The 12,864-nt window shown below is 43.0% G+C and overlaps 2 protein-coding genes across 2 annotated transcripts; one reads left to right on the top strand and one right to left on the bottom strand.

The window, feature by feature from the left end:
• Positions 1-4,505: 4,505 nt before the first annotated feature.
• On the top strand, positions 4,506-8,066 carry LOC138962754 (uncharacterized). Its single transcript, XM_070334704.1, has 2 exons — positions 4,506-4,663; positions 5,228-8,066. Exons 1-2 carry the CDS (start codon positions 4,545-4,547, stop codon positions 7,230-7,232), a joined length of 2,124 nt encoding a protein of 707 aa, XP_070190805.1. The 5' UTR covers positions 4,506-4,544; the 3' UTR covers positions 7,233-8,066.
• Positions 8,067-8,368: 302 nt separating this feature from the next.
• LOC138962755 (uncharacterized) lies at positions 8,369-12,856 on the bottom strand. The gene is made up of 3 exons (XM_070334705.1): positions 12,514-12,856; positions 11,849-12,056; positions 8,369-11,306 (listed from the first exon to the last, which is right to left on the bottom strand). Exons 1-3 carry the CDS (start codon positions 12,636-12,638, stop codon positions 9,930-9,932), a joined length of 1,710 nt encoding a protein of 569 aa, XP_070190806.1. The 5' UTR covers positions 12,639-12,856; the 3' UTR covers positions 8,369-9,929.
• Positions 12,857-12,864: the final 8 nt, after the last annotated feature.

Raw genomic sequence — 12,864 nt, 5'->3', positions numbered from 1 at the left:
CATATCTTCCAGAAACACTGCTCCCCATCGTGTGTAGTTGACATGGTCAAAGGCCCCAAACCAAGGCAGCATCTCTGAGATGGATGAGAGAAACAGATTCCAATCTCTATCACGCAGGGAGCACGTGAAACGCAAGAGAATGGACACCAGCTTCATTTACGTCCGCCAGCACTGGAATGTTGCATTCTCTGCGCAGTTGCTGTCAAACTCATCCAACAAAGCTGCCATCTGTCTTGCCTCTGCCAGAAGAAAAGGAAGAGACGTGCTGATCTCTAGATCATCTTTGTCAGCAAATCCTTGAGCTACATTTCTAGCAGCATCTTTCAAGGTGTCGCTGATGACTTTCTCATGTTCTGCTGCCTAGTCTTAGAAGTGAGAGAAAAGAATGGTCCAGAGTGCTTCCAGGGTTAGCTTATGTGCACGTACCACTCGATTCCAGGTTTTCCCTTTCATGACATTGCCAGCTGTGTTTCGCCAAGGACGCCACACTCAATCCAGATGTCAGGGAAACCAGAAGAAGCCATATATTCACCTATCACCTTGGACAAGTTCTTTTGAATGTGGAATCCTCCCAACATGAAGATGAAATCTTTGCAACTGTCTTTCTTGTCCCATTGCAACATTTTTGCTTTGCAGTATAACTGCTCATCAAACGTAATTATCGTGAATGTTTCGCCCAGTTTTTTGGTCATTGCCTCGCATCGCTTTTTGACAGTCCAGAGAGTGTCACATTAATGGGCTGGAGCGTTCAGAATAGTCATGGGCCCTACTTATCTACGAGGAGTGTCGGTGGTGGACATTTTTTGATTGAAGCCACTCCATCTTGGAACTACCTGGAGATCAGGCCGATGCTATCGTGCAAAAGCAAAAAAACATGCCAGATCCAAAGTGAGGGACTCCATCATCTTTTCAGCATCTGGCTCATACCAGTTTTCCTGCACCTCTTTTTGAAAACAACGGTTCTGGTGTCGGATTTGTCATGTTTGTGTTTTCCAGATCAGAAAGTTCAGGAGATGTTTGGACAACTTTTGAAGACGATACCTTGACCTGAATATCTTTTACTGACTCTTGGCGGGTTTTTCTCTTATACTGGGTTGCGTGAAAGGTTCCCATTCCACTGAGGTTTTTTTCAATGATGTCGATGTTGTCTGCTGAGAAACGGACATATCCTTGTTGTGTTCCCTCAGAAAAGTGTATTGGTATCATGACATTGCCATGTTCATGATACCGACTGATGACATCATTAGCTATGGCTGTGTCGGCACGAAGTACGGTCTCATATGACACTGAATGACCAGCAGCATTGCGAAGTGTCACAACCTCTTTGGACCGCGTTGCTTGATGAACACTTAGCCCCAGACCAAGATGCTTGGGTGTCATTTTTTGGCCTCCTGATGCCAGAAACACAATGTCTTGACAGACACTAAGAACTTTGGTCCTGATCTCTGTTTCCTTGTCATGACTGACCTCTTCATCAGGGATACCATCTGCACACAAGAGTTTAATGAAAAGAAACAAGGTTTCTGGCACCACTTTTTCAGCATGTTCTATGTCTAGGTTGCCAACTGTGTCATGTCCTTTGGTATGTTTCATGCCATTGTGGATCTTCCGAGCAACTCGGAACAACCAGCTCAGAATGTCATCTTCGTGGTGAATTGTGGTATGCTCATTTTCAGTCTGGAGCATATCTTCCTCTTCACTGCAGCTCCCTTCTTCAATAATGTTTTGAAGCATGTTTTTCCCTGCAACATCACCAAAACCTGGTGGCACAATCAGAAGTGGCTTTATGGGGTCCAGTGGCTGCACAAATGACACCGTATCACCGAGAACTTTCAGTAGCTTCTCTTTGAATCGGTTGCTTCTGTAAGGAGCAGGCTGGACATCAAAATCTCTAGAGAGCATCATGCTATAGTGGTCCCAGACAGTTTTCAGGGACAAAATATGTCCTTTTGCCATCTCGTTCTGGAGGTGTCATTGTGTTCTCAAAACAGATAGAATCAGGGTTCTTCTCCTCACTTTGACTGCCTTTGTGTTCATGCTTTCGGCAAAAGAGTACATAACACTAAGTGATACTCTCCATCAGCTGCCATCATATCAGAGACCCCAGCTAATCTGCACCTCATGACTGGATCGAACAGAGACAGTTGAATCATTTTGGTAGACGTGTGCTCAAACGCGACTTGGTTCAGTTTGCTTCCAGGGACATTGGACTGGCAAAAGATGCATTTTGACCAGTCCGTAGTAGTGACTGAAGATCGGAGCAGTGTCTTTGTTGGCTGGGTAGTGGAAGTTGAACTTGAAAGCATTTGTGTCAGAGACAGCTTCTGGCTTAAAACGCTGTTTAAGCCATTCAATTTTGCCCTTCTGTGTAAAGCTGCTGTAGCAAGCTTTATGCCAACGTATTTCATGGGCATGGTATAAAAGGTTAAACGGTTTAAGGGTATCAATCACTTCAATGAAGGTTTCATCATTGTACTTCTCACGTTGATGGATACCTTGAGTGATGTTATTTATGCCATCCTCTGTAGCTTGTCGTAGTGGATTTGTCTTGCTGGTTGTTCTGGCATCTTCACAAAAAACACACGGCTCCCACTCAATATATATTGCTTCTTGCCAGCACCTTATTTCTGATGAAAGTATACGTGCTGGCTCAATATTCTATTCCTGTTACAGAAACTGAAAACAAACCTACTTGAAATCATTTGAAGAAAGAACAATCGTTCATGATTGGACCAACACAGTTTGAATAAAAAATATATTTTGACCAAAACTTTTTTAAAACTGCAATAAGCACAAATTGTATCATGATATTCGAGTTCTGCAGCCTCGAATTAGTATAAATAGCCATTTGGTTTTGGGATTTACTTCATATACAAGTGGAAATAGGCTTGTATATGGCGGTTTCGGCCGCCATTTTGAAAACTGTCATGGCGGCCATACCAGTAAAATTCAGAAGTGGCATCCATGCCAGGCATATAGCTAAATGTCCAAACTACAAGACCAAAGTAGATGCTTGCTTCTAACAAGCAACGTTTAGGGTGTTTCACCTTTTGGAAGTCAGCCTCTAGACTATCACTCTTTACGTAGGGCACCTAGGATGTTCTCAAGCGGTGAGTGTTTAAACAAAAGAGTGTTTGTACTGTGTGTAAAAGCCTGGCATATCTGTGATGGTTTATGGGAGGCTTACTGTGCTTTTAAAAAGGGCAAAGTTGTATCGTTTTCGGTACCTTACTTCCCATTATCAAAATCAAAAGAGCTTCACCTTGCACGCACCCAGTCAACTCATGCAGTCACAGGGCCGGACCCAGGGGGGGGGGGGGGGGGGGGGTTCCAGGGGTTCCGGAACCCCACCCCTGGAAAAAGCATGTACCTTGCTTTGACTTTTACTAGTTTTAGCACCAAAACAATGCTGCTCTTAACCCTCAAAACAAGGCCCACCAGATTGCACAGATTTTAACTGTTTTTCAAACATTTTCCGGGGGAGCATGCCCCCGGACCCCAGCGCGCGCTTGTGGCTTCGCAACTTCGCTGATTTGCCCCCCCCAAAAAAGGAGGAACCCCCGGCCGCCCCCCCCTTACAACTCATTTGGTCCGGCCCTGAGTCACCCACTTCGCTTGACATAAATCCGGGCACCCTACTGTGGAATCATCGAGCCGTACTGACTTTGTCTTGATGATTACATTTTGTTTGGGTCTGTTTTAACAACGTTTGTCTCACAAACTGTCAATTTATTATTTAGATGTTAAAAGTTATGATGATTACATTTTGTTTGGGTGTGTTTTAACAACGTTTGTCTCACAAACTGTCAGTTTATTATTTAGATGTTAAAAGTTATGTCTAGCGCCAGCCATAACGAAGCATCCGATTCGCATCGATACGTCCACACAAAATACATTCTTTCAAAAAATGCTCACTCTCTATGGAGAGCACCGGGGGTGTAGTCAAGCATTAAGTTTTCAAACGAAAGGATGTTTGGACTGTATGCCTGTGTCACAAACTGAAAACTCTGCCCGAACAATCCTTCTCATTGCGGTCAATGCGCATGCGCTAACATGGAGATTAATCCGTTCGTGAACAACCTAACCCAACCCTAATCCTAACCCTAATCCTAACCCTAATCCTAACCCTAATCCTAACCCATGGTTCGTTCGGTCAAAGGGTCGCATTTTTTAAGTCCAAGATTGGCGCATGCGCATTGACCGCAATGAGAAGGATTGTTCAGCAGCCAGAGGTTTCAGTTCGTGACACCGGTGTCTGTGGCCAGAAACTGATGGTTTACGGGAGGCGGAGTGGGCTTTTAAAACAGCACGAGGATGACGCTAGCGAATATGAAAGCCTAGAGATACAAATCAATGATGGCCCCGAGATGCATGTACATGGTCATTTACACAGGACGGACAAATTACATCGAAAAGTATGGCGCGCCATGTGTATAAAAGCAATACAGAAATAGACGGATTGCCTATTCCGCGACTCGCGCATGCGCAGTTCACCCCACGCAACCTGCGAGCACCGGTCATTTTCACTGCGATCTGAGAGTACCATGGACCTGAGCGATTTTTCCCTGCAAAAACTACGGCTTTGGAGCCTTGATGCCCTTAAATACTTCCTGAGTGTCAGGAAGCTAAGCGTGGAGGGCGATTTTGAACAACTTGTTGCACGGTGAGTTAAAATTTAAACGTTTGTGTGTCCTTCGAAGTTGATGTCATGCTACAACGTAGTTTTGCAGGGGCCCGGAGCTGTGCTGACGAGCAGCAAGTTCAGTTACTTCAAGTTGTTGTTGTTGCCTGTTTTTTTTTTTTCTCTTTCAGCAAATCAGATTTGAAACTTACAAACAGTTAATGATTTTTGCACGGTGATGTGACCTTATTTTCTTATTTATTTTATTTTTTTCCAGTGTGCCAGTTTACTTCATGACATCAGTCAGTACTGAGACTGAAAGTATGTCTCAGTGAGTGTGTGTGTGTTGGGTGTAGGGGAGTGTGGGGGGTATACTTTTTTATTAAAGATCACTATCATCAACTCATTAAATTTGATTATAATTTACATACCTTTTCAGTCAGAGAGGTTTTAAAATAGAGTGGTGAAGGTAACCAGAAGTTGTGTTTCATCTTTAGTGCAAACTCAAACGTCAAGAAGACTAGATCAGTAGATGTTAAAAAAAATAAAAAATTGTAAGACTTAGCTTAAACCAAGAAATACATGGGTCATATTTTTCTGTTTTAGGAGTTGGGCTGCTTTCGAGTCGGACACCCCTATCGACGATGAAGCTGAGGAGAGAGAGAGGCGGCTTCTTGATGAGTACAAGAGGAAGCTGGCTGTTGACGGGGACGTGTATCCTGATCCTGCTACTTTTGAGGATGGGTGGCTGACGGAAGAAACTGGTCGGTTTTCTTGGCCCAGTATTTATATAAGTGACATTAGTGACTACCTGAAGAAGACTGCAGCAAGCAAGACGGACTTGGTTCACAGACTGCTGAACAATTATAAAGAAGGCAAGGCCTATCGCTACTTCAGGTGTGAGTGGGTACGCGAGATACTGTACCACCCAGTGAGGCAGTCAGCACCATGCTGCATTTTGAAGGCTGCTGTCTACCCTTCGATGAGCATCCGGAACAAACCCTACAGAGTCTGGGTGATGGCATCCAAGAAATGTGGGGATTCTGCAGGAGGCGAGATCAAGACTGCACACTGCACCTGTCCTGCAGGGGTGTTGGGGTCCTGTAACCACATTGCAGGCCTCTTGTTCCGTGTGGAGGCTGCAGTGAAATGTGGTGCCACAGACCTGCGGTCAACTGAAAGTCTCTGCAGCTGGGTGACGCCAAGTGGGCCTGTGGCTCGAAAACCCCGCAGATGGCGGGACACCCACGTGGCCTCTGACGTCTATGGACAGAAAACGCCACGGGGGTACAAGGAGAAGGCCAGGCTTGAACGGAAGAAATTTCAGCCGTTCTCACCTGAACACAATGAGATTCTGTCCAACACAACTGCAATGGCTCAGAAACTACAGACTTTGTTTCAGGAGGAGGCGAGTGACAGTGTCTTCATACTGACTAGACTGAAACAGAAACCAGCACAACCAGACAGGCCGACTCTGCCTCAGCCCATAGCTGATCTTGCCGGGGCTTGTGCTACAAAAGAAGAACTGAAGGCAGCTATGTCAGCAACACCAGAAGTGCTAGCGGCGGTGGAGGAGGCGACAAGAAGCCAGGGGGATTGCGCTGAATGGCAGAGACAGCGACAAGGCCGCATCACATCCTCTGTGTTCTATAATGTCCACACAAAGACAGAGACAGCAAAAAAGCAGACTGGCAGTGGCAGACATGAACAGTCAACCTGGCTGGAGGATAAGGTTTTAGGGAGAGGAGCCGCACCACTAACTGTGGCAATGAAGCATGGCCTGTCACTTGAACCTGCAGCAAAACGCAGCTACATGCAGCAGGTCAGCAAAAAACACAAGAAATGGTCTGCACGTGACAGTGGTTTGGTAATCTCCCATGATTTCCCATTCCTCGCCTCAAGCCCTGACCTTCTCACCACATGTGATTGCTGTGGTGAGGGGCTCTGTGAGGTGAAGTGTCCTGAGACAATCAAACACCAAGTGCCAACTGTACAGAACGTTCCATACTTGGAGGAGATTGATGGAAAAATCTCCCTGAAAAAGACCCATACATACTATGGACAAATTCAAGGGCAGATGGCCCTGACCAACCGACCATGTTGTGATCTTTTCATTTTCACAGAGCATGGGAGTTTGATTGTTCCTGTTCCATTTGACGAAGCTTTCTGGCAGAAGATGCTTCCAAATTTGACGTGGTTCTGGGAGAGCCGGGTGGCACCTGCACTTCTTCAACAAAGTCGCCCCGGAAACTGTCCTGGCACCGCGTCATGCAGCTCTGGTCAAATGGAACAGGAACAGTCAAGCTCAGACCATGATTCGCAACGTCCCAGCTCCCCACCTCTTCTCCTGCCAAACATCCCACCCCTGAAACGCAAGCGAGCAACTAGAAAGAACACCAAAGTGTCCAAAAAGGACACTGTCTTGAAAGTCTACCGTTGTGGGGTCTGCTTTAAGGACATTTCTGAAGAACCGGAAGCCTTCTGTGACTTTTCAGTCAAGTGTGACTCCTGCCCAGAGTGGTACCACCTGCAGTGTGTCGGTTTTGTTCAGGGCTCTGAACCAGGGGATGAGGACTGTTGGGATTGCCTGAAATGTACTGATACAGTTTGATATTTCTTTTTATTGTTTATCTGAAGAAATATGTTCTCTGAATGATAACTAGTGCTATTGACTAAATGGATTGAAAACTTTTCAGATTTGTTGGTATTACCTCTTCGACTGAATGAAATCTCCAGATTTATAGTCGTATGATTTTAGGTTTTGTTTAATTTCAGGATAAGCATTTTTTATGGTTACTTTGTGACTTTTGTGTTTGTATGCTGTACAGATTATAGTCGCTAGGGAGTCACGTAATGGGATCAATCACTTTGTGGTGGGTGGGTAGTGGGGTGCAAGGGGCAGAAATTGTTAAATATAATGAAGGAAACCTACTGAATTTTTTTACGAGTTCAGCCTCCAAAATAATGTGGAGTATGAACTGTACCCTAAGACACACCTAAAACTAGGAGAACGTTTTACTCAAATATGCCCCGTAACTATGGTAAACAGTCAAAGAGGATGATTGACGACCGCAATCTCAAATGCACAAATCACCCTTCTTTGTTCTTACTGTGTAACGCTAACCGTCAAAACACTTAGATCTGCCTATTTTTAGTTTTTTAGTTAATTTTTTCTTTTCCACACGTTATTTGACCTCCTGAGTCTTATTTCGTAAATTTTGTGCCGATTTGAGACAGCTTTGTGGCAGGTATTGGGCCTTTAACATACAATTCATACATATTTATGTCTCAAGTGCTCCTTTTTGGGGTCATCAAATAATCATTCAGAGAGCTTTTGTTTTTGTTTGTGTTTAACATTTTCACTTTTTTCCATTTAGTGACTTCATTTGATGTGTCATTCATACTAGGTGACTGAGGTATTTAATAACAAGGGATTGCAAACTTTTGATTTTGTTCATGTATTGAATTGTGTGAATGAACTGTGTGTGTGTGTGCATGGAGGAACTGAAAGTAGAAATAGCATTATACAGCCGAAAACCTGCACTATTACTGTTTGGTTTATGACACTTCTGCGTTTCTGAGCCTTTTACTGTCAGGGTCATCTTATGACAAAACTTTCATCATCTCATCAAAAGACCACCCTTACAGTAAACGGCTCAGCAACACAGCAGTAGCAACCGTATACCACACACTTTTTCATCAATTACCTTGTTCAGCACATCAGTTTATCAGATCAGAAGACGGTGGTAATGAATCAAGACATTTATTGAAACCATCAGTGCAACATGCAAGTTAAAAGGGCACCATCACACTGTGTCTGACATTACAAGACATGCAGAACACCCAAATATTTACACACACACAAAAATCAAAGTTGGCATAATTTCAAAGAAAAACGCTTCTTACACCAGACGATTCAAGCAAACGTGTATCTTGGCAAATGGCTATGATCATATAAAGACAGACACTCTTGAAAGTAAACCAGGCAGAAGTGCACTCAGAAGTACAGGTTTCATTCACTGAAATATTTGGCACATCTAATGACTATTTATTACTCGTAAACAGATGTTCGCAGGAGTGAGTGCAAATTCATGAAAATAACTGAACATATCCTTCTGAGAAAAAACAAAATTTTGCAGCATAAGAATATCAAACACGACACCATCAGTCCTTCATGCAAGAAGCCGGAAGTTATGTGCACAGATAGCACCATCCATAGTTAACATATAAAAAAAATACAGCTTGTGCACACAGCTCCATGCACATAAAAAATCCAAGTTATATACACAGCACCATCCATAGTTCACATAAAAAATGCAAGATATCCACACACACACAGCACCGTCAAGAGTTGGCGTTTAAAAAATCCAAATTATGTACACACAGAACCATCTTGTGTTCACATAAAAAAACATGTATACAAACACAGAATCATCCAGTCTTTATGTAAAAAAAAAAAAAAGTACACACAGCCCCATCCACTGATCTAGTCTTTACGTATAATGACTATAAAACATACATTGTTTGTACACAAAGCACCATCTAACTAGAGTCTATGTAAAACAAAATCAGATCATTGACACAGCAATAAAGAATACAAATTGACTACACACAGCATCACCCCGAACACAGGTACAAAAAGAAAAAAAAAGTAACACAAATCCTTGTCTAAGAATTCAGACTTCACACACAAATTAAATGTAATTACACACACACACATCTGAAGTCCTCATAGCAACAACAAAAAAATCATCTGCAGTCTTGGGTGGTAAGGAAACTAAGAAAGACAAGAAATCCATAATACCAAGACTCCTGAGTCCAGAAATAAAATGAAATCAAGAAATGAATCCACAATATCAACCGAGTTCAGAGCTCACTCTCCTTACCCAGTAGTATCAAGAGCGTGCATCAAAGATTATCTTCCGCAATATTCTGAAATATTTGGCACTTCTAATCCTTCTGAGAATTTTTTTTTTTTTTTTTTTTTTTGGCAGCCTGATAAAGTATCAAACACAACACCATCAACAGTTCATGCAAGAAGCCTGAAGTTACGTACACACATAGCACCATCCATAGTTCACATGTATATATAAAAAAAAATTCCAACTTGCGCACACAGCACCATGCACATAAAAATCCAAGTTATATACACAGCATCATCCATAGTTCACGTAAGAAGTGCAAGACATGCACACACAAAGCACCGTCCAGAGTTGGCGTTTAAAAAATCCAAAATATGTACACATAGTATCAAGAGCGTGTATCAAAGATTATCTTCCGCAATATTCCCACAGCTCCTTTCTACAATCTACTGCAGATAGATAGGTCCCTGCAAATTGCACAATGCAGCGCACACAATCACAGCCTCATCCACCAGATCAGCACCAGCCAAGCTGATTTCGTTCTTCAAGAACTTGAAGCACTTCAGGCGTCTTATCACCTGTTCCACCAGGATCCTCAGATTGGCAACTTTCTTGGTCTTTTGCACTGCAGCTGTTGACATCTGTGATTGGCCCCGTCGTCCTGGTGGAATGATCACTCCAAGGGATAACTGTGCACATTCAGCTGCAATGCTGAACCCCTTGTCGGCCATCAAAGATGTATGGGGAGGTAGTTTTTCAAGGAAACCAGAGTCCTTTGTCAGCTCTGTGTCCGAAATCCGCCCCTCGTATACTGCAGACACATAGCAAATGTAACTGTTTGGGCACACACCCACAAGGATCTTCAGCGTGTTGTGGTGCTTATAGTCACTCCACGTTGCAGCCTGAGTAGCCAGATCCTGGGGTGTCTCGATGAACAGCTCCGTGCAGTCTACGATTGCCACCAGATTTGTCAGGTCCCTTCCCCTGTAGCGTGCTGGTTTTGTTGCCAGCACAGTCTCCAAATCAGGGATCTGAATCATGTGGCACAGCACTGCTGACAATGCCTTCATCCACGATGTGTACAGCCTCGATGCATGACTCCTTGATACGGCAAACCGGTCCGCCAAGTCTTGAAAATCAAGGCCTAGCCGAAGCCTCATGAGAACCAACACCAGCTCATCGATGCCTCTCAGGAATCGTTTTGGACCAAACTTTGAGGGAGGCTTGCGGAAAACGCGCTTTTTCTTCTCACTTGCTTGACCCTTCCACCTTCTCACCACATACTCTTTGACGCAGTCATGGATAAGCCGAACTAGAGTTTTGCTCTTCAAGCCAGTGTAGTATTTCACATTCTCCGGTGTCAGTACATTTCGAAAAATATTTGGTGGCCTTTTTTTCTGCTTCAGACCAACTTTCAACTTCGGAACATTTTCAGCCTTAGCTTCAGGCTTTGGTAAGGGCGGCAAAGGTGTGGGGGTGCTCACTTGCACATGGGTTCCCTGAGCCAAAACCCTGCGGAGGTTCTCCAACTCCTTCCTCAGTTGAGAACACTGCAAATGAAGAGCAATGATGTCTTTCGCTAGTCGCTGGACTTGCTTAAAAAGCATGTTTGTCACAGACAGAAGCACGAAGACAGTCAGCAGTAAACCGTTGACGCTGGGGGATCTTGCCTGAGTAGTCTGGATCTCGATGACTGGGTCCTCTACATGTTGTGGCTCTGGTATGTCAGGCGGGACCAGGACTCTTTCAATCGTGTTTGTCAGCCCTCCACGTCTGGATCGTTTAGGCAAAGGTGTGAACTCATGCATCAGCACTCTGGAAACCTGTGAAACATACAAAACAGCAAAATACAGCACTGAATTACTCAGGTCATGGATTGTAACCAATCTCAGATAAAGAACAGTGGTTGAACATAAACCCAAGGTTCAGACACATTCATAAACAGAAATTTCTTGTTTAATTTAAACTGAGTTTAAACTTTAATACAGAAGACTTATTCATGGCTATCATTAGTATCAAGAAATCATTTTACAGTTTACACAGAGAAGATTTATCTGACCACCATCAACACACCCCCTTCCCCCCCACACCAAAAAAGTCACAAAACCAAGCACATAAGAAGCATACAACCCCCCCCCCCCCCAAAAAAAAAAAAAAAAAAAAAAATAATAATAATAATAAAAAATAAATAAATAAAATAAAAAAAAATAAATAAAAAAAATACAATATTAAAATGGATAAACACTAGAAAAAAGTAATAACAAAAAATGTATCTGCCGGTTTTCCTGTACTTACAAGGCTGGAATCACATATATATACATATATCTGGTTCATGTACACAAACTGACGATAGATTGTGACTGACCTTTTTGGGAAAATCAGGAAATCCAAGATGTTCTGTTGGGTAGGGGTTCTCATCTGTTGGCTGCCCATCCTTGAAATGTCTTGAGCAGACCTTCTGGTCTCTGGATGGGGAAAGTAGCTTGTTAGTTGTTGGATTGATTCTGTTGATAAGAATCTTCCACTTGTCACGATGTGCAGGGTCTTTCTTGCGAGTTGGAATTTTCCATAGGCTGGAACATAAAAAGGAGGAATAAAAAATACCGTTAATGAATATAAAATGGGATAAAAGACAAAGCAAAACACATGTTTAATCAGCAGTTTTTCTGTTCTCCTTGACACACTTATGACAACTGACATATGATCATCTATTTCAGTTCAAAACTAAGTGATTATTTATTTATTCATTTTCAATACTAAAAAGTATTTTCTGTGTTTCAAAAATTCAACAGCGTTATTACAATGACTGGGCTGTAAATATAGTTTCAAAGAAGTCAGTATCAGCAGTATGTACCAGAACATGAAACTTGGGTTCTTCGTTCATAACCTATGGCTATGATTTTAAGAAAAAGAAACAAACTTAAAAAATAAAAAAAAATTAAATGACCAATGCTGTGATGAAATCTGAGTTGAGACAAAACTTTAGTTATAAACGAAAGTAAAAAAAAAAAATGTTAGAAGTTCAAGTACCTGAAAGGTGCAGGACAGTCACACTCGGTGTTTAAAATGTGATGAGCAGCGCACGTTGCAGCCTTCCACTTTTTCAAACGCCGGGCCCCATTACTGCATTGAGCAATCGCACAATGAAATGCCATAGTTTGCTTTTGCACTTCGGCACAAATCTACTGGCATGAAAAAAGTTCAACAACGCGCCCGACGCTAAGACACAGCCAATTCATTTTCTCTTCTCAGCTTCAAGCCTGACGGCAGCCGGCATCGAATGTGCTCGCAGCAGAAAATCCGCGGAAAATAGGATGCGCGCGCATACGAAGAGGGCCGCTCTTCGGGTCATGTAAGTCCCGGAACCGGCAATTCGTCTAA

Source organism: Littorina saxatilis, linkage group LG3 (genome assembly GCF_037325665.1).
Source record: "Littorina saxatilis isolate snail1 linkage group LG3, US_GU_Lsax_2.0, whole genome shotgun sequence".
Classification (NCBI taxonomy): domain Eukaryota; kingdom Metazoa; phylum Mollusca; class Gastropoda; order Littorinimorpha; family Littorinidae; genus Littorina; species Littorina saxatilis.
This window is presented reverse-complemented; position numbering and strand designations above follow the sequence as displayed.